This window comes from Notamacropus eugenii, chromosome 2 (assembly GCF_028372415.1).
Source record: "Notamacropus eugenii isolate mMacEug1 chromosome 2, mMacEug1.pri_v2, whole genome shotgun sequence".
In the NCBI taxonomy this organism is placed as follows: domain Eukaryota; kingdom Metazoa; phylum Chordata; class Mammalia; order Diprotodontia; family Macropodidae; genus Notamacropus; species Notamacropus eugenii.
Window position 1 is genome coordinate 29766595 of NC_092873.1, and position 23568 is coordinate 29790162.

General features: G+C 42.0%; 1 protein-coding gene across 1 annotated transcript; it reads left to right on the forward strand.

The window, feature by feature from the left end:
• Positions 1-3709: 3709 nt before the first annotated feature.
• LOC140524833 (golgin subfamily A member 3-like) lies at positions 3710-19076 on the forward strand. The gene is made up of 8 exons (XM_072639657.1): positions 3710-4210; positions 8383-8583; positions 8919-9116; positions 12235-12351; positions 12641-12780; positions 13670-13763; positions 14597-14757; positions 18714-19076. The coding sequence occupies exons 1-8, from the start codon at positions 3947-3949 to the stop codon at positions 18808-18810; spliced, it is 1272 nt and encodes a 423-aa protein (XP_072495758.1). The 5' UTR covers positions 3710-3946; the 3' UTR covers positions 18811-19076.
• The last annotated feature ends 4492 nt before the right edge of the window (positions 19077-23568 follow it).

Here is a 23568-nt window from a genome sequence, read left to right on the forward strand (position 1 = left end):
AGTATGAGAGAGAGGATTGGGTCAAATTTCCAGACCTGGAGAGGATCTGGGGGATGAAAGTGTACCCGTGTACGGTAAAGGAGAGAGTGAGATGAAGCATGAGCTTGGATTCGATGAAAAAATATATGAGGAGAGTGATGCACCTATGGGGACCATGGTAGGCCAGGGCTGAATTTCTGGAGACTAAGCTTGAATCCTTCAAGACCAGTCTTTTGTGTGGGCATCAAGGAAGTAAGGAGGCTCGAAAAGAAATGGCTAGAGCATAGGTTCAAGGCCTGAGCAGGGCTGATGAGAGTGCTCTACGGGAGGAAGTGCCCATGATGTGCATGGGGGAGGAAAGTGTAGCTCAGGAGATTGGGTATTATCCCACTGAGAGAAAATGGATATCCCTGTGACAATAACACCAAACCTGCCCACATAAACTAACCAACTCCTTTGCTTGTAGCATTCTCTTCCAGGAGCACATTTCATGGGCTTAGGGAGTCTGATGTTACCAGCAAATCAGCAGAGTCTACCAGCATCCCCACGATGAGCTCCACAGTCAGAGATTCTATTTCAGAGACAGTTATCATGGAAATCCCTGTAGGCTCAGCTACCGTTCTGTGTACACTTCTCATTGTGGCCATGATCACAAATGGGCTCAGATCTGAGACACCCAGTGGACCAGCGAATTTTCCCAAAAAAACTTCACTTTCACCTAAGAGATCCTCCAGAGTGATCCTGATTTCTCCCATAAACCTCCCATGCTTCTTGACTCCAGTAGAGTCCACAGTCAGCCAAGGATCTAGAGAGCTTTGAAAGGCCACACTAGTGGCATGGGATACTCAGGCAGCAGCAGAGGCAGGTTCAGCTGCCTTGTCCTTCACTGCTCCCAGCACCATCCCAACAGATGGTGGAGGGGACACAAGCCCTTTCTTGGTGTCTACAGAAGGGCCAAAAGAAAGTCAGACAGTGTCCAGCACACTCCCAGAGAACACAGACACTTCTGCAAGCACTCACAGAGAACACATGCACTTCTAACTACATGAGTAAGCTACTACCCTGATAGAAGTTCCACTTCTTCTCTGCTCAGCCCAACTGAAGGACACAGTTACCCAGGACTTGGCCTTGAACCTCTTTGAGAAGCCTGAGGAATTAGGCTAGGAATGTGGCTAAATGCCCCACCTCATCGTTCATAAACTCTCTGATCATCCTCCTTTACATGGGAAGACACAAGATTAAATAGAAATTGACATATGAAGAACCACTTCAACAAGGTCCACAATCATTGAACTGTATGAATGTCAAGAACTGCTATAGAAATTTAACTGAATGCTATGAAAATCTAATGAACTCTTTATCCATTTAGAAGAGATATCAAAATTTATTTCCCTCCTTCCCTTGAAATATTAAGGGTCTATCAGTATGGAACATTGATTTAATGTAAAAACTTTTTGATGTATTGGCTAGTTGTGCTACACATTCTAAAATCTTTTATTTTAAGGGAAGTCTCTTCGTGGGAGATGGATATATTTGAAGATAAATATGTAAAAAACAAAATGTAAAGATATCTTTATAACTAATTAATGTAAAATTGAAGCAATTTAAAGGAGATATTATGCTTAATAACGTGCCAATGTATGAAACAATTTTAGAGAAAGACATGAATATATATATAAATGTAAACAGATCAGATCAACAGGAGAGAAAATGAAATACTTAGTCCCATCTTCATAAAAAAATTGAATAAGCTTTAAATGAGGTCCTTAAGTGCAACTCCCAGGATCACTTGCATTGACAAGTGAATACTACCAAACATTAATCTACTTAGCTCTAAAGATGCTCCCAAGAGTTGGTACTCTCCCACCTTGGCCAGCCATGGATCAAGCTATCTAAAACAGAATCCCCCTAAGTCTCTTTGGCAGTCTTACTGCACCTTCTTCCACACAACTGAGGCTCCTATTGAAACTCTATCTGTTGTATTCTTCCTTTGTTTGGGAAGGACTTGGACTCCAAGGCCTCTGAAGGACATCAGAGAAATGATAACGTGATTTGCACTAGACATTGTTTTGAGTGAGGGAGGGCTGTGCAAGGTCACCAGCCTCGTATTTTCCTCCTAAGCCTTCTGGATCCAGTGACCAGATATTAATCATGATAACTGGAGATGGGCCGGGATGCAGTGGGAGATGTTGTTTTCTTCTGCTAAGTCCTATTCTGGAATTCTCTTAGAGAGTGATTATGCATGTTTAATGAATAGAACTCTTTCAGAAATAATCAGGGAATGGCCATTGTAATGATCAAAAGAAAAAAATATGAGTAAATACGACTGGAGGGAAAGAGCAACAGTGACTACTGATAATCATTTAAACCAAGAAGGTTCAGAAAAATATTAAGTGGAGTTTGGTCAGGGACATATTGGTGTGCCATGTATGAGTGTACTTGCTGTAAGGTTTGGGAAGAGAGAGAGAGAAAGACAGAGAGACAGAGACGGAAGGAAGGAAAGAAAGAAGAAAAGAAGGAAGAATTTAAGGAAGGAGGGAAGGAAGCAAGAAAAGAAGGAAAGTGAAAGACAGACAGAAAGTAAGACAGACAGACAGACAGAGAGACAGAAAGGAAGGAAGGAAGGAATAAAAAAGAGAGAAATGAAGAAAGAGGAAAAGAAAGAATGGAAGGAAGGAAGGAAGAAAGATAGAAAGACAGAACAAAAGAAAGAAAGAGAAAGAAAGAAAGAAATATAGCCAATTAACCCCACGTTTATTGGTGGCCCTCTGGCCATTCAAATTTACCTTCCTTTGGAGAGGAGAAGGTAGGGGTCTACAAAATCGAAAAGATGAACTGAGGTACCCAGCTAGCTGCATCCCTATTCAAGCATCTAGGTCTACTCATAGGTCTGTGTTTGTCCTTAGTTTTTGAAGAAGACCATGTCATCAGAGTAAAGATGACATGACTTGCAGTTGACTATGTTTTGAGCGAGGTAAGGGCGTACCGCCTCACCAACCTCCCTTTCTCCTGCTGAGCCTTCTGGGTCCAGTGACCAAATGTTCATCAGGATGACTGGAGATGACCCAGCATGCAATGGGTGATGCACTGGGAAAACAAAAATGACCAAAGACATTGCCTGCCATGAACGTAGCTCACATTCTACCAGAGGAGACTACATGCAAATAACGATATGCAAAGCAAACTATAATAGAGGATAAATAAGGAATGAAAAGAGAAGCACCCTGATTAAGAGAGGTCTGACCAGGGAATCATCCCTGAGTCCCCATTTCCAAATGTGAGCTTCTTCCAACCTCCTCTAGCACCTTTGTCTAGTGATGGTGGTGTTCCTGATGAGGATACTGCTGCTGCAGAACCCTGCTTGGGTGCCCCTGAGGGGGTCAACAAGTTGGACTCAAGGGAGGTGTACAGAGATTGTCATCATGCCTTAGGAGGGTTAAGACATGGGAAAAATCTGACCAGATCTGACCTGTCTTCGGTGGTCCTAGAGAACTCAACTGGGGGCTCAGTTGACTGAGGGACCCCTGGGGGTGGGGAAGGAGGCTCCTGTGTGGCCAGGTCCCTGGGGTTGGTAGTTGTGGTTGACTGGGGACACTGGGGCTGGTTCAGTGGAGTCCATTGGACTGGGTGGGGCAAAACTGTCTCCAATCCATTCAAGGGGTAGGAGTGATTAGATCAGTTAAGATGCCCCATCCTTAGAACTGAGGGGGCGGGGCTCAAGGGCATATAGGCTCTGGCATTCCAGTGCCTAGGTTGAGCCTGTGTCTTGGGGAACTTGGAACGTTCGTTGGTTGCCTGGTTCCCGTTTGTGCACGGTTCACTGGGAGCCCTCAGTTGTCTTCAGGATCCACAGAGGAGGTGGATTGGAGGTCCTTCAAGTACCCTGGTGACCCTGAAGCTGCCAAGGGGGCCGGAGACTGAGTGGGAGCACAAGCCTTAGTGGGAGGCAGTGTGCTTCCAGGGTGTTATGTGGTGGGGGATGGGAAATTTGGGGGCGTTACGGTGGGAGGAGGGGTGGTGGGGGGCCAATTGGTGGGACAAGGGGCCAGGAGAGTGGCCAACACTAGTCTGGGAGCTGCTGTGCGCTTTGGCTGTCGTGCTGCTGGTCGGCTGTGCCGTGCACATCTGGAAACAGTGTAGCGGGGCATTCTGCCGTGGCATCGCTGGACACAGCAGCTACCTTGCCTGGCCCAGTGCCCTCCATCCCTGGCACTCAGGGAACACAGATCGGGTGAGACCATGGAGGTCCCAGGGACCTACCTTCCCCCTTCCCCAGAGTAGCGCCCTTAGTACAGCAGATTGCCAGTGGCTCAACACTCAGAATCACAAGGACTTTCCCGCCTTTCTTGTCTCCTTGCCTCGGGGGTCACTTGAGAGGCCCTCACCCTCGTCCCTGGGCCTGCTTCAGCCCAGGCCTGCCTGGTTCTCTTCAGCTGGCCCAGAAGCGGCGAGGCAACCTCCAGGGTGGGAGGACCCATCTCCCCCTTCCAACCTGGTACGGGCCCCTGAGATCTCTCAGCCACCATCTCCTAGTATGTCAAAGAAAAATCTGTTCAAAAACAGTCATAGCTTCTAAGTGCTAGGAATATGTGGAGGAAAGAAGGAGATTAGCTCCACAAAATGCTGTGTAAACCTTAAAGCAGCATGTAAGTGCTGTTAGAAACTTTTCATTATAGAAGCAATAATAGCCAGGTTGAAATCCTGCACTGGACTCTTCGTTGCTATGTGACCTTGGGCAAGTCATTGTGTTGAGGTTTGGGGGTGGTCGGAACCTGAAATAGCAACCCCCTGCCCTTCCCAGATAAACTGAACCAAGCCTTCTTTGACAGCCAGAGAAAAAGTTGATTATAGGTCTTCCATTTGGGGTAGACTGGTTAGGGACATGTACATTTGTGACTTACACATGGACCAGTTAGAAACTGAACCCTGGTGATAAGGTCCAGATGGAATCTGAGCACTATCATGGAGGCAAGTTGGGTCTTATATTCAGAAAGACTTTGGTAGGGATCTGGGCATGCTCCAGTAGTCTGGGGTGAGTGGAGAATGGATTTATGGAGGGTCTTGAAGGGCGTGACCAATAAGTTGGCATCAGGACAGCAGAAACCAATAAAAAAGCATTTTGCTAGCATGAAGAATGGGCAGTAGTTGAAGGTTCCCTGGAGGTAAGACAATGGAGGGCTAGGCTTGTAAGGGTAGCTGACATTTGGGCCCAGGGATAACGGGCCCAGCCCATTGATGACCTCAGCCAAACACCAGCTTCTGAGGCAAGACCATGAGAAATAACTTATTCACACTCTGGAGGGGTGAATAGAACAGCCTCCAGAAACAAAAGTAAGCCTTAAAAACCTTTACCTGACTACAAAGTCTGTCCCCTAGGACCTCATTGACTAGGTAATACAGGGTGTATAGTTTCCAATACCATGTTCTCCCTTCCCATACCTGTAGGTGTGGGATGACCGTGAAAATGAACCTTTAGCTTTCCTAGAAGAGAAATCAACATTTGTTAGCTTCTTATTCATGAGAATTCCAAGCTACACTTCACATTTATTCTACTTAGCTGCCTTCTAACCTCAAAACAAGTTCCAGACCAGTTGGACCTTTGCTTTGTGTGTTACCTTCTCTGTGAAACATAACTCCTTCCTTATGTCTCCCATTCTACTGATGGCTATTCTGAACTTAGGGAAATGATTTCTCCATGATATTGCTCAAATTTCCCTCTTCCTCTGCTAGAAAATAATCTAGTACTAATTCACGTTGATAGTGTCTCCTACAGTTAGTTTATTTTCCTGTATTTCTTGCAAGTCAAAACTCTCTGGCCTGTATGGATCCCTTTGGTTTCATTTCATATATTATGTAATTTTTGTGGAGAGAAAAATTGTACTCATTCCTCCCAATTCATCCTCTTTTATTTATTCAAATCTTTGTTCCACATCTATCTCCATTCTGATGAATGCTATCTCACTCTCTTTTCCATACACATCCTTCCTTCCATCCATCTCCCCTTTAAGCAAGAATAGATTGTTCTCAACAAATATAGAAAGAGGGAAAGAGAAGATGATGATCAACGCATTAATAAGTCAAAGGGGCAGTCCCTTTGGTAAGGACAGATATAGAGACCCAAAAGAAAAAGATAAAATATAATTGCACATTTAGAAGTCTCATCTCACACAGCAGTCTAGGGGTTGGGGGAGACACAGTCTGAGGCAGATTTCTGATCTGCATGCTCATCTAAGTCATCTTCAAAAAAGGAACTTCTTGCCGTCTTTATGTAGAAATCTTCTGTCTTTTGTCAATTCTGCTACAAACTTGATCTTGACACAATTTAAAATTACCATGCAGCCTTTATACCCTTGTTTTTCTTATGGAAGTGTATGCTATTTCTCCTGTTTGGTGACCCAAATACAGAAAAATGACTCTTTCTAAAGGATGCTTTTCTTGTTCTTCCACCAAAACAAAATTTTCTTAAGACTCAATTTCCTCATTCATGGTACTCCAATGCCAAATTTCAAAGTACCAAATCTTGTATGGTTTTCAAAATCTCTCCACCAAATAAGGATTTCCCCGAGGACTTTCCAAACCTAACAAATTATGAAATTTCTCTTCCCCCAAAATCAGGCTTTTTAGATAGACTGTGTCCATCCCCCCGTCACCACCTAGTCCAGTGTTTTCTGTAACGACTAAAAGCCCCCATCATCTTTTTATAACCAAGCTTGTAGGAGTGTGTGTAACATTTATCCCTCCTTGAACATGAACTGCTTCTGATTCCTGCCTCCACCTCTCTCTCTTCAATGAGAAGCACCCCCTTCTCCTAGCCCTTCCCCGTTCGATTTTCCAACAGTGTGAGATGGATTTCTATACATAACTGAGTTATTCCTTCTGGTGCCATTCCTTGCTTGAGTCAGTACAGAGGAGAATAAGGTTCACGGTGAAGGTTCAAGATTAAGGTTTCCCACCTCCTCCATCTTCCCCTCAACTGTTATAGTTCATTCTTTATTCTTTGTTGTGAGATAATTTACCTCATTGTACCTTTCCCTTTCCCTTTCTCCCAGTGTATTCCTTTTTCTAACCCTTTAATTCTTATTCCTTTAGAAATCATTGGTTGGTTTTGGGGACCTTTTCTCCTCCATCCAAAGAACCCTTTGTGAATACCAGTATTCTTCCAGTGTTGATGTATGGCTACAATACAGGGAGCACAGTAGAGTCCACAGCCTGAAAACGTAGAGAGCAATAGGGTAGGAAAGTGGGAAGCAGCTTTCCCACAGATCAGCCACAAAGAAGTGTGACTGGCAACTGCTATGGCCATGTAGTGAAGCTCGCATGGGCACAATCCAATGGGTCCACCTGTGTCCTCATGGTGTCAGGAGTCAGACTCTGGCAGACCTGTGTGTGGATAGATATGAAATCATTTCTTCATCACTCGAAGTCCAGGGTTCTATATTTTGTTCAACCAAGCTGCCCCAGGAACACCTAAGTTCCAATCTTACCTCAGACACTTCCTGGTTGTGTGAACTTGAGGAAGTCACTTCACTGCTGTATTCCCCCGAAAATTCTGTAATACACATTTCCAGTGAGCTGGACCTAGCTCATATACATGCAATTCTCTACACTGACAAGACCACAGATTTAGTGTGAGAAAACCAGAAAATTAGGCATGAGATGTGTACTCCTAAGACATGATAGTCAGCACTCAAATATTTGTCTGTTTTTGGTTTGTGTTTTAAACATCGTTTGCCTGAAAGTTGGGTTAAAAGAGGCAAACAGGCTAGGTGGCATTTAATTCACATTGTTTCTTCCCTTCAGGCTGGCCAAAGATAGAGAACATGCATATCTAAGGATCAGGAATGTAAATTCGGATTGTGTGCTCAAAAGAATGAGAAGGCTTTAACACGTGCTAGAACAATCCTGATGCATTACTCAGATTTATGATTTCCATAAATGTTTAACCATAATATGCAAAAGAATTTTCTTAACTGAATGAGTGGTAAATACAGTAAGACAAGAGAGGAGACAAACAATTAATTGAAATATGACCCAGGATATCTGTTTTCTTTACCATGAAAATGACATAACATAGCATATGTCCATGAAATATATATTTACGATAGTGCCTTCTCTTGAGGAGCTTTGTCCTTGGTAGTCATTAGTAGCAGAATGCTCTGGTCTACTTCATCTTGCCTTTTTGACACAGTAAAGGGAATTCTGGGAGTAGAGAAGTAGAGAGTAGAGAAGAGATATCTGTGAGACCAGGGGGCTACCTCTAGTCAATTAGTTCAGGCTCTGCCCTTTATCGACGTTTACATGATATTAAATGATTAGCAATCAAACAGCAGCCCAAGAAAGGACAAGTGAACACTGGAATTGTTGTGTTGGATGGAGGTGACTTATGGAGTTGATTTCTCACAGGGAAAGGTGACTATGCCTCAGGGAGACTCGCTATTGGATGCCTTGCAGCAGAAGAACCTGGATCTCATGAGACAGATCACCCTGGTCCAGGAGACTCTGCACATCCGGGAGCAGTCCTTCAGCGAGCTGCAGACCCAACATGAGGAGCTGCAGGGCAGGCTGGAAGAGTACCAGGAGAAAGTCATGGACCTGGAAGATGAGGTGGTTGTCTCTGCTGCTTCTTGGGGGAGATGTTAAGGGATGCTGCAGAAACAGAGTGTGAGAAATGGCAGGAAAGATGGGCTGGTGACTGTGGGGACTGCAATAATGTACAGGCTAGTGATTGGGTTTTGTGATGGTTGAAGCTGGTTTCTTGGGATGTCGTGTTGAGTACAACTCTATGGATACAACTTCTGTACATCTGTCACATATTTTATTGGTGTGGTCTATTTCCTGGAACATTACTCTGCCTGATAAGTATTCATCAAAATATTTTACTCACTAAAGTGTCCAACTAGCTCAGATCACAGGGAGCCTGTACTGTAATCTCTCCCCAGCTCCAAGAGCCAAGAGGCTTCAAAAGGCAAATACAGCGCCTGAAGGATATCAATAAGAATTTGACTCTGCAATTACATCAGGAGCAGGAAAAGGTTAACATTTTGGAACAGGCCAATGAAGCCCTTCAGGAGAAAAACAATGTCTTGGAAATGACTTCAATGAAGAGAGAAGCCGATTTAGTAGAGTTGAACCTGAAGGTATTTGGAGCTTTATGCTAGTGGGTTGGTTCACCTGCATCTTCAAATCAAAACACATTTTTCTTTAAGAATAGTTTGGAGGGAAACAATTTGACTGTGAGGCATGAGTAGAATTACTATTTCTTCCTATCTATCCTTGTGGAGATAGAATTTCCACAGTGAAAACGGGAACGTTTTTCCTTGTTTCATAAGGTTATAGTATATATGGTAATTTTACTCAACAAGGTTTTATTAAGGCACAACTTTAACCTCCGGGACTAAACCAACAAGATGAGTGACTCATGAATTTGTTTCCTTCTTTGTTTCTTCTTCTTCTTCTTTTTATTTTACTTAGAAAGGTGCTATTGTCTTGGCCATTGCTAAAGGTCTTTTCTTAGCTCCGTAGTTTGGAAATTTCTTGTGGGAAAAATTGCACTACACATATATTTTTTTTAAGTTTATTTATTAATTTTAGTTGTCAACATTCATTTCCACAATGTTTTGAGTTCCAAATTTTCTCCTCATCTCTCCCCTCCCCCATCCCATAATACTTGGTATTCTGATTGCCCTTTCCCTCAATATGCCCTCCCTTCTATCGCACCCCTCCCTTCACTTATCCCCATCTTCTCTCTTTTCTGGTAGGGCAAGATAGATTTCTATATAACATTAACTATATTTCTTATTTCCCAGTTATATGCCAAACAGTTCTCAACATTCCTTCCTAAAGCTTTGAGTTCCATCTTCTCTCCCTTCCTCCCTCCCCACCCATCCAGACTGAGAAGGAAAGCAATTCAATATAGGCTATATGTGTATAGTTTTGCAAAAGACTTCCATAATAGTCATGCTGTGTAAGACTAACTATATTTCCCTCCATCCATCCTGCCCCCTATTTATTCTATTCTCTCTTTTGACCTTGTCTCTCCCCAAAAGAGTTTACTTCTAGTTACTCCCTCCTTCCATCTGCCCTTCCTTTTATCATCCCCCCACATATCCCCGCGCTCATTTGTCCCCCATTCTATCATCGCCCCACACCCCACTTATCACCTTCTCCTCTACTTTCCTGTAGTGTAAGATAGATTTTCATACCAAATTGAGGGAGCATGTTATTCCCTCCTGAAGCTTAATATAAAGAGAGTAAGCTTCACTTTTTCCCTCTCAACTTCCTCCCTTTTCTTCTCAATTGAAAAAATATATTTTTACCTCTTTTATGTGAGATAATTTGCCCCATATCATTTCTCCCTTTCTCCTCCCAATATATTCCTATCTCACCTCTTAATTTTATTTCTATAGATATCATCCCTTCTTATTCAATTCACCCTGTTCTCCCTCTCTCTCTCTCTCTCTCTGTCTCTCTGTCTCTCTCTCTGTCTCTCTCTCTGTCTCTCTGTCTCTGTCTCTGTCTCTCTCTCTCTGTCTCTGTCTCTCTGTCTCTGTCTCTGTCTCTGTCTCTCTCTCTCTCTCTCTCTCTCTCTCTCTCTCTCTCTCTCTCTCTCTCTCTCTCTCTCTCTCTCTCTCTCTCTCTCTCTCCAGAGAAGTGTGAGTATGTGTGGCACAATCTGTACAACTACACAAATACTGAGAAAAGTCTCAAGAGTTACAAATATTATCTTTCCATGTAAGAATGTAATGATTTGAACTTTAGAATGTGCCTTGTGATTTCTGTTTTCTGTTTACCTTTGCATGTTTGTCTTGATTCCTGTGTTTAAAATTCAGATTTTCTATTCATTTCTGGTCTTTTCATCTAAAAGGCTTGAAAATCCTCTATTTCATTGAATACCCATTTTTTTCCACTGAAATATTATCCTCAGTTTTGCCCTTTAGGTGATTCTTGGTTTTAATCCTAATTCTCTTGAATTCTGGAATATTATATTCCAAGCCCTTTGATCCCTTAATGTAGAAGGTGTTAGATCTTCTGTTATGCTGACTGTATTTCCACCATACTCGAATTGTTTCTTTCTAGGTGCTTGCAACACTTTCTCCTCGACCTAGGAACTCTGAAATTTGGCTGAAGTATTCCTAGCAGTTTCTCTTTTCGGATCTCTTTCAGGAAGTGATTGGTGGTTTCTCTCAATTTTTTATTTTACCCTCTGGTTCTAGAATATCAAGGTAGTTTTCCTCGATAATTTCATGAAAGATGCTGTCTAGGCTCTTCTTTTGTTCATGCATTTCCGGTAGTCCATACGTTTTAAATTGTCTCTTCTGCATCTGTTTTCCAGGTCAGTTGTTTTTCCAGTGAGATATTTCAAATTATCTACTATTTTTTCATTCTTTTGGATTTGTTTTGTAATTTCTTGGTTTCCCATACACTCATTCACTTCCATCTGCTCCATTCTAATGATTATGCAACTATTTTCTTCAGTGAGCTTTTGAACCTCCTTTTCCATTAGGCTAATTCTGCTTTGTAAAGCATTCCACATTCCTTTCTCCTTGGCAAAGGAGCTTTTTCATGACCTTTGAAACTGTCTTTGTCATTTGTGGATTGAGCAATTTGGAAAATGCTGCAGCTGGTGGCTCCCTGAAACCTCTTCCATATCTCGTCCCTGCCCCATCATGCCGTCCACCCTGGGCTATGTGCTACTCTGCATCTTCTGTGATAACACTTTCCTGGTGGCTTTCCAGGCTGTCTTGGGCTGCAATTCTCTGTCCTTTTATGGTTTCTGCTGCTCCAGAATTTGTTTAGTCATACTTGCAAGTATTTTATGGGCTACGTGGGGCGCTTCCACAGCTTCTTCTTTCTACTCTGTCATTTTGACTCTGCCCCCTATCACTCAGGCTGCCTTTATCAGGGACTTGGCCAGGGAGCCCACTAGAGACCATGCTTGCTTGAGAAGGCTAAGAAACACCACTAGATACTCCACATTCTGCAATCTCTGTAGTCCATTTTTACCTAGTTTCTCTGGAAAAGTATTTTAGTCTCTTCACAGAAACTCAAAACTCTGTGGCTTGCTTTTAAGTGGCACGTTGGAATGTGCATGGTCCTGCTTGGAGCTAGTGCCTAGAAGAGCATACAGCCCCCACTCTAAGGTCTGCTGTTGTGGCAATGCTGTCACCCAACACTAGTTCTACTTTTTACACTAACTGTGGTTTCCCAGACAGTTGACAGGACAATGTGCCACCCCTCTGCCTTCCTGTTGTCTAGGTCAAGGTGGTTCTCCAGAAAAAAGTAGAGGAAGACCAGCAAATCAACCAGCGGATTCAGGCATTCATGAGGGCGTTAAAGACTGAGAAGGCCAATGTTCACAGCCTCAAGGAGCAGGTATGTGGTTGCTCAGGTGGATGTGGGTGGATGTGGCTACTCCTGCTGCCTCTGAATCTCAGAACAGCTCTCACCAGGGGCTATGTGGTTTTGGTCGTTGCCAGATGTGGAAAGACATATCACAGAGATGGTAGTGTCAAAGGCTTTCTCAGCATCTTTCAAGGAGTACTATTGAAAGGCCTTTTTGTCTACACCAGAAGTAAAAAGGTCTGCTTATTTGCCTGTTCATTTCACAGAAAATGCAACTTAATAGGCTTCTTGGCCTGACTCTTGCTTCCCCTTGCCACAGGTGGCAGCAAGTAAGATCAAAGCCGTTCACAACAAGCTGCATTACAAAGCTGCCACCTTGGAACTCATTGAACTGAAGAAAGAACTGCAGGCCAAGGAGCAGCTGGCTAAGAATCTCCAGGCAGACACACATAGGCTGCTGTAAGTATTGCCCCACTGGGACTTGTCTGGGCTCCGACTCCAGAATTCAAATCTGGCTTCAGGCACTTAGTGCTCTAAACCTTCACCCTCTGTCTGTCTCAGCTGTCTCGACTCTTAAGATGGGGATGTTGATAGCATCTGTTCCAACAAGGTTGTTGTGACGATCATATGAGATGATCATTGTAAAGTCTTCTGCAAAGTTCCTGGCTCATAGTAGGTGTTGAAGAAATGTAGCCATTCGTGGTATTATTATTAATACATTCCAGTATCTCCTGAGGTCCAGAAGCCAGAGACACAGGCACAATGTCTTTTCATGTCTGGGTCATTGCCAATGCAGTCTGGGTCATTACCAATGCAGTCTTTCCTGGTTAGACCATGTTTTCCCTTGGACTTGATCTCTAATCAGCACTGGAAGCATGGGTAGGAATAGGAGGGGCTCAGGTTCAGTTTGGCTCCCTTCCGAGGTCAACTTCGAAGAGAAGCTTTTAGCTGATGTAAGGGATAGGCAGTGTTTATGCCAGCATAAAAATGCCTTGGTGGCACACTTGAGGGTAACTAGAAAGGGTACAGTAAATCACCCTTGAAACACATATGGTGTCTGTGACTAGTGCAGACAGCACAAGGTGAGGATCATCAGGCAGATTTATCAGAAACATGTAGTTATCAAACATCTGTGCTTAAGTGTTTTTTTGGAGTCTGTGTGCTCATAAATCCCTAGTGCTCTGGAACATCACTGTACGTCTTGTATACATGACATTAAGAAAGATGCAAAATACAATACCAGGTGCCATCACTTCTAGACTGGACATACATTGCTTTATAGCCAAAACCAGTTGCAGATCAGCATAGAAATGCCATTTTTACTTGATATTCTTCTGTCCATCCTTAGGACACAGGAGGAAAAACACCACCGGGAAGTGTCCCAGTTGAAGCTGGAGTTGGCAGAAGCTCAGGCTGAGCTGCAGCAAGGCAAGATGAGCAAGGTAATGCCCCCTGACCTGAGCTCCCTCATGGGGCAGAATACCCTCCCCAGGACAGGTCACGTGGTCATGCTGCAGAGCCTTAGCCAGCAGAATCATGTTCCCTCTGTAGCTGCCAGTTTGTAGTTAGTTAATGTCCCAAGAGGAAGAGGTGTTGTGATGGAAAGATCTTTAGGCCCCCAACAAGTGGCAGGTTCTGGAATTTATCTTGCTCAGGAGATCTGGAATGAAACCCAATCCAGAAAACTGCTCCTGAATGTTTCTGTTCAGAGGCCAGAGGTCCCAGGCATCCTTTGCTTTGGGCCATGGCACGCCCAAGGCTCACTCTGTATGGCGTCTTCCTGCTATGTCTTTAGAGGACTTCCATACGTTTGAGGATGATTGCTGTAATTCATCCATCTGAAATAAATGTCCCAGTAAAATAAAGGTGAAGCCTGATGACCCATTGTACAAGTAACAGTTGCTTATGATGCCAGAAGTGCTTCATGGAAAATCCTCATCTAGTGGTTCATATCTAAGGGAGATGATATTGATGATCATGAGTTTGGCAAATTCATATAATCCCCATCAGTTCCCACATGTCAAGTGCTTTACAAACATGAAAATGCAATACAAATATTAGCTACAACTTGGGGGCCATCAAAACACCAACATTGTACTTGCTGAGTTTGGGGGCCCTCCTGTCAATAACTGGGTAACATTGTGCACATTTAGAAAGCTTGGGTTTGCACACATGTACCATTATTTTATCTCTCTCCCTCCTTCACCCCTGCAGTTTTTCTCTGTGTCTCTAAACGGTAGGCACTAATAACACAAATAACACCTTTGTTTTTCAGAGGAAGGAACTGAAGGGAGAGATCAAATCCTTCCCTGTGACTCCCATTCAACTTCCATCCTGCCCTGTCCCTGCTTCCCTTCTAGAGGAGCTGCTCAATACCCAGCCCACTGTGAGCAAGGAGAAGCTCCACAGCCTGCACATCTCTCTCCACCAACTCAGGTAGGACCTTTTGTTTATCATTTATTATGGTATGTTTGGAACATCCTTTCATGTTACTTATGCCAAATGCACAACAAGTGGATCTGCCAACCTAAAAATCTCTTCCTGCCCTGTGACTGTGCCATGTTGCTTCCTCTCACAAGATAACAAAAGGTTCAGATTTGAACAGGATCACCTATGGACTCCGTCTGCCAACTCACACCTGAAGAAAATTCCCCTTGAACAGATCCCCAACATAGCGTGAGCCTCTAACCCAGGCCTTCCCCACCTGTGGTCCATGGGCCCTGTGCTACCTACCAGAGTATTTCAGGTTTGGCCACTGACAAATTTAGAGGAAAATGTGGAGAGGAAGTCCTTGGACTCATTGCATCCAGCTCCAGAGCCCGAGGGCCACAGGTTGCACAGACCTGCTCCAACCTCTACCAGGAGACCTCCCCTTGTGGGCAGCCCTGGCCAGAGTGGGATATCTCTAAGTGATTTTGTTTTTTCCACTCATCTATCCTTTATTGATACATACTGTGTGTGCACCTAGGATTGAGTATAGGAGATAGAACTTAGCAGAGTCTTACAAACAACTCTAGTACATAGACACACATAATACAGAAAGACAGGCACATTTAAGTTTTAGATCGATTCAAAGGAAGGGAGACTGAATTGGACCATTCTCAGAGGCGTTTTGGATTCTACTCTGCAGAGACTGCAGACAAGGGCTTCCAAGGCAAGGGGAACGGCATGAAAGAAGGCAACACTAAGCAGACTTAAGACTCTAGAGAAGACCAGCTGGCCTCTGATGCCAGGGGAGAGGCTATGTTAATCAGTAGCTAGACATAGAGACAGCTAGTTCACCCTCTCCCTCAACTGCTTGCCTTCTCTCTGAGACTGCTTTCTTCCTCTGTAGTGCAGGACCATTTTAAGCCATGTGAAATGCCTGATGGGGTCAAGAAGAGTAGGACACTACAGAACGTCACAACCCCACATCATCTGGTCAATATTCCTTGTTTTGAACAGTTTAGAGGATACCTTTACATTCTTTTCATTGGAATATCTTTGATTGTGAGGGAGGATGAACAGAAGAAAAGGCTCTCACTTTTAAATTTTAACTTAAATTCTTAAATTTAAATTTTAACTTAAATTTAAACTTCTTAAAAGATTTTATCTCAATGTGGAAATAGAGGATGAAGAAACAAGGATCGGGACTAGGGCTCCAGCTGTATAATCTACCTGAGAGCAGAGAGGCAGTCCCTCCTACTGCACTTTAGTTTTCTTTACTAAGGAGAATCCATTTTATACTGAAATAGCTGCTCAAAAGGAAGATGCGTCAGTTAAGAGAGGTACCTGATTGTCCTTGGCGACTTCAGGGCACGAGGCACAGTTGAGCTCTCAAGATGGGAAAAATAAGGCAGATGTCACTGGTGAGGCCACAAACTAGGATTTGGGGAAAATCATGGAGCACAGGAGAGGACCAAAGGAGGGCGAGTGTCCTGATCTTCTCAAAAGGGAAGAGAGCGAAGTCTGCACATGGAGAATAAGGAGGGTCACCTCTGTTGCTGAGAAATTATAGAGCATGTTATTTAGGGAGTGGCTAGAAAACTGCTAGAAAAGCAGGAAGTGTCAGCGCCTGGTGTTAGCTTTCCCAAAGTCACACACAGTGCATTTCATCTCCCTTCTTCTCAGGGTCATTAGACTGCTCAGGAAGGGGAATGCTGGAGCTATCCTTTATCTAGATTGTAGCCAAACATTTGACCAAGTTTCCCATGCGGTCCTTTCCAAAATGAGTGAAGAAAGTGGCTAGAAAGTAATACGTTCAGATGGATTTACAAGGAGATGAAAGACAAGACTGAAGTCGTAGTCATACCTCAGTGACTTAGGCATAGATGGCATGTTTTTCCAAGACAGTTAACACTTCTAACAGTCAGATGCCAAAAGATCTCACGTGGTAAAGTTATTAGGTCAAATCTAGTAAGATGAAATTATTTTTGGTCTCTTTAACTAAGAATTTGACAAACATCAACCAATATGACTATGTCTATCAACGATAGAATAAAGAGGAAAAAGAGAATTGTGTATGAAACATGAATCTCTATTATATGTAGTTTGGGTAATTTCAAAGTATGCATTTATTTTGTGTGGCTTACATATGTCTATGTCCCTTTTCTGAACTTGATTCTCTTCTTTGCTGGATGTTCTTAAATTTAAATTTAAATTAAATGTTTTGTAGCTCATTTTTTTTTTATTTTTGGAATCAGTATCTTCTTGATACACTTGCCCCCCAAATATTCATATCCTTCCTTCTAATCCTCCCTGAAGACAACGTAATCCGCCCCCATTCTAACAGACTAAGGTAATAGAAGAGAGGGGGGAATCACACATCTGTTATCACTAAAGACAGTATGATCCTGCAATTATAGTCTGTACCAAGAGGATGGAGGCCTGCTTCATTACTAGTCTTCTGGACTCATTGATTCATCATTGCATTGACCAGAGTCTCAAGTCTTTTGGAGGAATTTCTCTTTACCACATTGCTGTCAGTGTATGTAATTGTGCTTTAATCTGTCAGCTCATATGTCTTCCTAGATTTCACTTAATCCCTTTTATAACTCCGTACTGTGCAGCAACACTCTCTTCCTTTCATATACCATGTTTTCAGTCATTCTGTAATGGATGAACACACCCTCAGTCTTCAGTTCTTTGCTGTAGCAACAAATGCTACCACAAATATTTTGCACGTATCTATTCTTCCCTTCTTCTTTGGTCTCTTTGGAGTATAAAATTATTTGCTAGAATAAAATAATTAAGGATCAAAAAATCTACTTCACTAACAAAGTAGGGGCAGGCATAATTAGGCAGAGATTGTCCTGAAAGAATCTGGCCTTTTAGTGCACTCCAAACTCCAGTTGAGTCAGTAGTGTAATATGGCAGACAAGAGAGCAAGAGCGATCTTTGCTGAAATAAGAAATGAACATACCCAGACCTAGGAAGGCAATCATCTCTCTGTACCTTGCCTCAGTAAGTACACATCCAAAAGGCAGTGTGAAGCTCATTGGTAAAGTAGAAAGTGTAGTCATAATGATTGGTGGTCTTCAGGCCCTGCCAGCTTATCTAGGGAGGACGAGGGCATGATTAGCTGGGGAAAGAGGATATCTGCAGGAATTGTGGCAGTTTTCAAGTATTTGAAAGGCAGTCACATGGAAGAAAGCTGAGTCCCATGTGTCAGAATGCCAAACAGTGGAATTAGCAAATCACCAGAATTCCAGGTGACACAAAGGGGAATAGGTTTTCTCAAGAGGTGATCAGTTCTCTATCCCAGCAAGTCTTTTTGGAGAAGATATCTAACAGGCCCTAAGGATATTTGCTTTTGGGGGTTCTTTGTCGAAGTTTGGGTTGGCATGTGTGGATGCCTACGTCCTCAGAACTCATAATTTCTGGGGGGGTTTCAAGAGATGATTTTTGATGTATGTGTTGTTGATTGTCTGTGGATAGATCACCTTTGATCCATTAGGGGATGAGTGATTCCTTTGAATATTTCTACGATTGCAAGACATCCTAATTTGACAGATTACGTTTAATGGAGCTATTTAGTCTCTGCTGATTTTGATTCTCTTGGTTATTGGTGAAGGGATAAGGGTGTTTTGCTCTTTTTTTATCTAATTCTATCATATGTTCCTCTTCTCAACAGATAAAAATTCTTGAAGCATGATTTCATTTTCATCGAACTTTGGGTTTCCTTAAGGGCTTAACTGTACGATCTTGCTCCAATTGATGTTAATATATAGTATAAGGTTGAGAACCCAAGTTTATATTCAGCCACATCCAGTTGTTAACGAGGACTTTCTATTTGCTTTGGAAACTAATATTTCAAATAATTGTGATAGAAATTTATTATAGCTCTTTCTGTTGTTCCGGGGGTTCATTTTACACAGTATTTATTCCTTCGACCTGTTTCCTTTTCTTAAAAGGCAACAAATGGATAGTCTTCAACACCACATGGAAAATCAAATGATCAAAATACATGAATCGATGGCTTCATGGACTCATCGATGGACTGTCACTTAATGGACCTCTCCATTACCTTCCCATCTGCTGCTTCTAGGAAACTCGTAAATTTCTTCTTTGCCTGAACCACCCTGTCAACACCCAGCCAGCAGTGAAGCAACGACCCTATATCTGAATAAGCTTTATTTTCCTCCAGAGAAGAGAACATTTCTTTGGGACATTTTACTTTATTGTTCAAATACATACATTGTATATAGTTGGTTGTGTAAAAACAGTAAAATTATAACGATTTAATTGTTGCAAAATCCCATTTTGCAATTTCAGAATTCTTGGATTGTCTTTCTTTTTCTTTTGGCTCATTGTCATGTTTAAGTTTGCTGCTAGAATATCTGGTATAAAGAGATTTAGGGAAGTTGACATGTACTGGTAAGGTTTTTAGAAAAATGATTGGTTTTTTTTAGTATACCTTTCCAACACAAAAGTGCCTACATGACAGGGTTTTATTTTGTTTCCATCACCTTTCTTTCTCAACTATTTGCAAAGGAACATTGCTTCTCTTTCAGTGGGACAAACCTTCCTCTCTCTAGCTGACGCACCAAAGTTCCTAAGTAGCAGTTGGGGTACCTGTCACCAGAAGGTCCATGAAGGACCTTTTGTCCCACACAAGCAGAGAAAAAAGATGGTAAGTGGGAGGATGAGGGAGTGCATAAGAGGGAGGGAGGGAAAGGAAAGGGGGATATGGACAAAGATTGGCAATAGTTAGTGCAGGGCACTATAGTTTGGCTAGCTCTTGGCTTGTATTCCTGGATCCATCTTACCTTGGCAGAGTGGTCAAAGACAGGATAACAACAAGGATCTCTCTTCTCTCCATCAGTTGTGAAAACCTGAGGTTTATACCTGAAACTGACAGCAGGTGAGAGTCGCCCCAGCCAAAGGAAACCAGTGAAACCATGGAGAAAAGTACAATCCCAGGAGACTGGACTTTATGAGCATGGTAGGTAGTTTTACAAAAAAAAAAAAAAAAAAAAAAAGGGAAAACTTCCATTTCTGTCACTTTCCTGCTCAGGAGTCATTGTTTCTGATGCACAGGAATGGAAAAAATTAAGACACCACATCAGTTTACACTTCTGCTTGCTCTGTCTTTGCATGGTGCTCTGGAAACATAGAATACATTCATTCATTTACAAATAAGCATCCCTGGATAGGCCACACTTCAGCTCCTCCCACTACTCCACCAAAACTAAATATCATCAGATGGCTACGTCAGAAGGCTAGCAGTTTGCGAAATTTGGATTTGGTTGAGTTTTATTTTTTAAAAAACCGTAGAAATACAGTTGCAGTAAAGAGTTGGAGATTTCTGTGTTTGTAATCTTTAGGGATGAGAGGGAGTAATCCCTGAATGGGGACTTCAGATGACTATTCTGCATAATAATTGGCCTGAAAATGATGTAATGCAGGGGTCCTGATCATTCCAGACATGTTCATGTGTACTCTGTATGTGACAGAAGCATAATTGCTCTCATGGAGTAAACAGTACTGTATTTTTAAGCCATTCATGGTGTTCTCTTTTTTATTTTTAATTCTCAAAGTTCACTTCTATACGTTTTAAATTTTCTCCCCCTCCCTTCCCAAGGCTGCATGCAATCTGATATAGGCTTTACACATACATTCCTATGCAAAACATGTTCATATCAGTCAGATTGCATGTCAGAATTATAACGAATGGCAGAAATCATGAGAAAGAAAACAAAACAAAACAAAATAAAAAAGAAAATGGTCTTCTTTGCTCTCCATTATGACTCTTTAGTTGTTTTCTCTGAATGTGGATAGCATTTACCATCATTAGTCCTTTGAAATATTTAACCTCCTTGCGTTGCTGACAAGGGCTAAGTCTATGAAAATCAGTCATCATACACTGAGGCTGTTTCTGTGAACAATGATCTCCTGTTTCTATTCACTTCAATCAGCATCAGTTCATTGAAATCCTTGAAGGATTTTTAAAATTCTGCCTGTTTGTCATTTCTTATATCTAAATAGCATTTGATTATATTTATATGCCACAAGTTGTTCAGCAACAACCCAACTGATGGCCATCCCCTGAATTTCCAGTTCTTGGACATCAGAAAAAGAGGTGTGAAAAATGTTTTTATACGTGTGGTTCTTTTCCCATTTTATAATTTCTTTGGCATACAGCCCTAGGAGTATTATTGCTGGGTCAATGGTTATGCACGTTTTTGTAGATCTTTGGTCAAAGTTCCAAATTGCTTTCCAGCATGGTAAGATCAGCTCATACTTCCACTAACAACGAATCAGTCTTCCAAATTCCTCACATCTATTCCAATACTGATCATTTTCCTCTTTTCATGTTAGCCAATCTCATAGGCATGATGGAATACCTCACAGTTGTTTTTATTTGCCTCATTTTATACAAAAGAGATTTAGAGCATTTTTCTTAGGAATATGGATAGTTTTAATTTCTTCCTCTGAAAATTGCCTCTTCATATCTTTGACCAGTTATCAACTAGGGAATGAGTTGGATTCTCCTTAATTTGACTCAGCTCTGTATTTATCTTAGAAATGAGTCCTTTATTACAGACACTACTTGTCAAAATTATTTCCAGGTTTCTACTTCCTCCTAATCATTGATGACTTAGGTTTGCACATAAACTTTGCAAGTTAATGGAAACGAAATCATGCATCTTGCATTTTGTAATGTTCTCTATCTCTTGTCTGGTCATAAAGTCCTGCATTCTCCATAAATGTGACAGATAAACTACTTCTTGTTCCCCTCATTTGTTTATACTCTCAATCAGTCTTTATACATAAATCAGATAACCATTTGGACTTTTTTTTTTTGGTATATGGTGTCACACATTGTCCTATGTCCAAATTTTCCTTGTTATTTTCCAGTTTTTCTAGCAGCTTTTGTGAAACAGTGAGTTCTTATCACAGAAGATGTCGTCTTTGGGTTTATCAAACAGTTGATGACTGTACCCATTGACTACTGTGTCTTGTGAAGCTAACCTACTCCACTGATTTACTGTTTTATTTCATAGAACAGGACCAAGTCATTTTGATGATTGTTGCTTTATAATACAATGTAAGGTCTGGTATGGTACACCAGCTTGGGAATATTTCTTTTCGTTTCATAGCTTGATGTTCTGGACCTTTTAAATTTCCAGATGAATTTTGATATTTTTTTCTATCTCTTCAAAACAATACTGGTTGTTGATGGCACTGAGCAAGCAAATTAATTTAGGTTGAATTATCATTTTGATTGCATTAGCTCAGGCTATCCTCGAGCATCTGATGTTTTTCCATTGATGTAGATCTCATTATACTTGTGGGAAATGGGTTCTCTGATTGTGTTCCCATAGCCCTTAGGTTTATTTTGGCAGGTAAGCACCCAAATATTGTATAATTTCAATGGAAGTTCTATTTCCATCTATTGGTCCTGAGTTTTAAAAGGCAAAATGGAAAATTTTGATTACATTAAATTGAAAAGCTTTTGCACACACAAACCAAAAGTAAGAGGGAAGCAGAAAAATGGGAAAGAATTTTTGTAACTACTGTCTGTGATAAAGGCCTGATTTCTAAAATATATAGAGAACGGAATCAAATGTCCAAGAGTACAAGTCATTCCCCAATTGACAAATGGTCAAACAGACAGTTTTCAGAGGAAGAAATGAAAGCTGTCTGTATTCATAACAAAAAGTGTTCTAAATCCCTATTGCTTAGAGATATTCAAATGGAAACAACTCTGAGGTATCCAGATTGGTACCATGACACAACAGGAAGTTGATAAATTTTGAAGAAGATGTGGAGAGTTGGAACACTAATTCATTGTGGGTGGAGCTGTGAGCTGATCCAAGCATTCTGGAGGGCAATTTGGTACTATCACCAAAGGGCTTCAAAAATGATCTTATTCTATGACCCAGCAATATCTTTTCTAGGACTCTATCCTAAAGAGACCATACAAATAGGAAAAGGTCCCACATATAAAAAATTATTTATAGCGTCTCTCTTTGTGGTGGCCCAGAACCGGAAATCGAGGGGACACCCATCAAATGAGGAATGGCTGAACAAGTTGCAGTATATGAACATAATGGAATTCTATTGTGCTATAAGATATGATGAAGTGAAGTTTCCGGGATTGTCTCATGTCCTACACTGGTCCCCTTCAGACACAGCAAGAAGGGTCCTTCCTGTCAATCTCTAAAAGACCGTTGTATCACTTCTGCTGGTTCCACTTCTCCTGGGTATATCCTGGGAAAATATTCTGTGGATTTTTCAAGATCAACAAAGCATGGTGACAGTATTTACAATGTACTCTACCCTCCTGGATTCTGGAAGTTCAAGTAGGGAACTTTCAAATATTCAGTCTGTGAGCTGACAGGCCCAGAAGTAGCTGTTGCTGCTGCAGCTGCTGCTGCTTACTCAGGCCCTGTGCTTCTCTCTCTCCCAACTCTGCCAGACTCCCAATGGCCTTTTTACAAACCTCAGTCTCCTTGAGGTCTTTGCAGCTTCTGCCACCAATAATCATTCTCTCTTCCTTGATACCCTCTTCTCTAGATTTTTGAGGTTCTCCTCCCACCTCTCTGACTTCTCCTACTCCCCTTCCTTTGTTGGATACTATTCTAAACATAGGTCTCCCTCAGGGTTCTGTCCTGGGCCCTTCTCTTCTCCCTCCACACCACGTCATTTGGTGATCTCATCAGCTCCCATAGGTTTAACGATTTTCTCTATGCTGATTGCCAATGGCCCTTTGCTGTCCCAATATTTCTGCCAATCTCCAGTCTTTTATCTCTAAGGGCCTTT

Coding starts and splice junctions, on each gene's coding strand:
- LOC140524833 (XM_072639657.1), top strand. CDS start 3,947: ATGTGGTGGGGGATGGGAAATTTGGGGGCGTTACGGTGGGAGGAGGGG. Junction 8,584..8,918: donor TCATGGACCTGGAAGATGAG/GTGGTTGTCTCT, acceptor ATCTCTCCCCAG/CTCCAAGAGCCAAGAGGCTT. Junction 13,764..14,596: donor AGCAAGGCAAGATGAGCAAG/GTAATGCCCCCT, acceptor TTTGTTTTTCAG/AGGAAGGAACTGAAGGGAGA.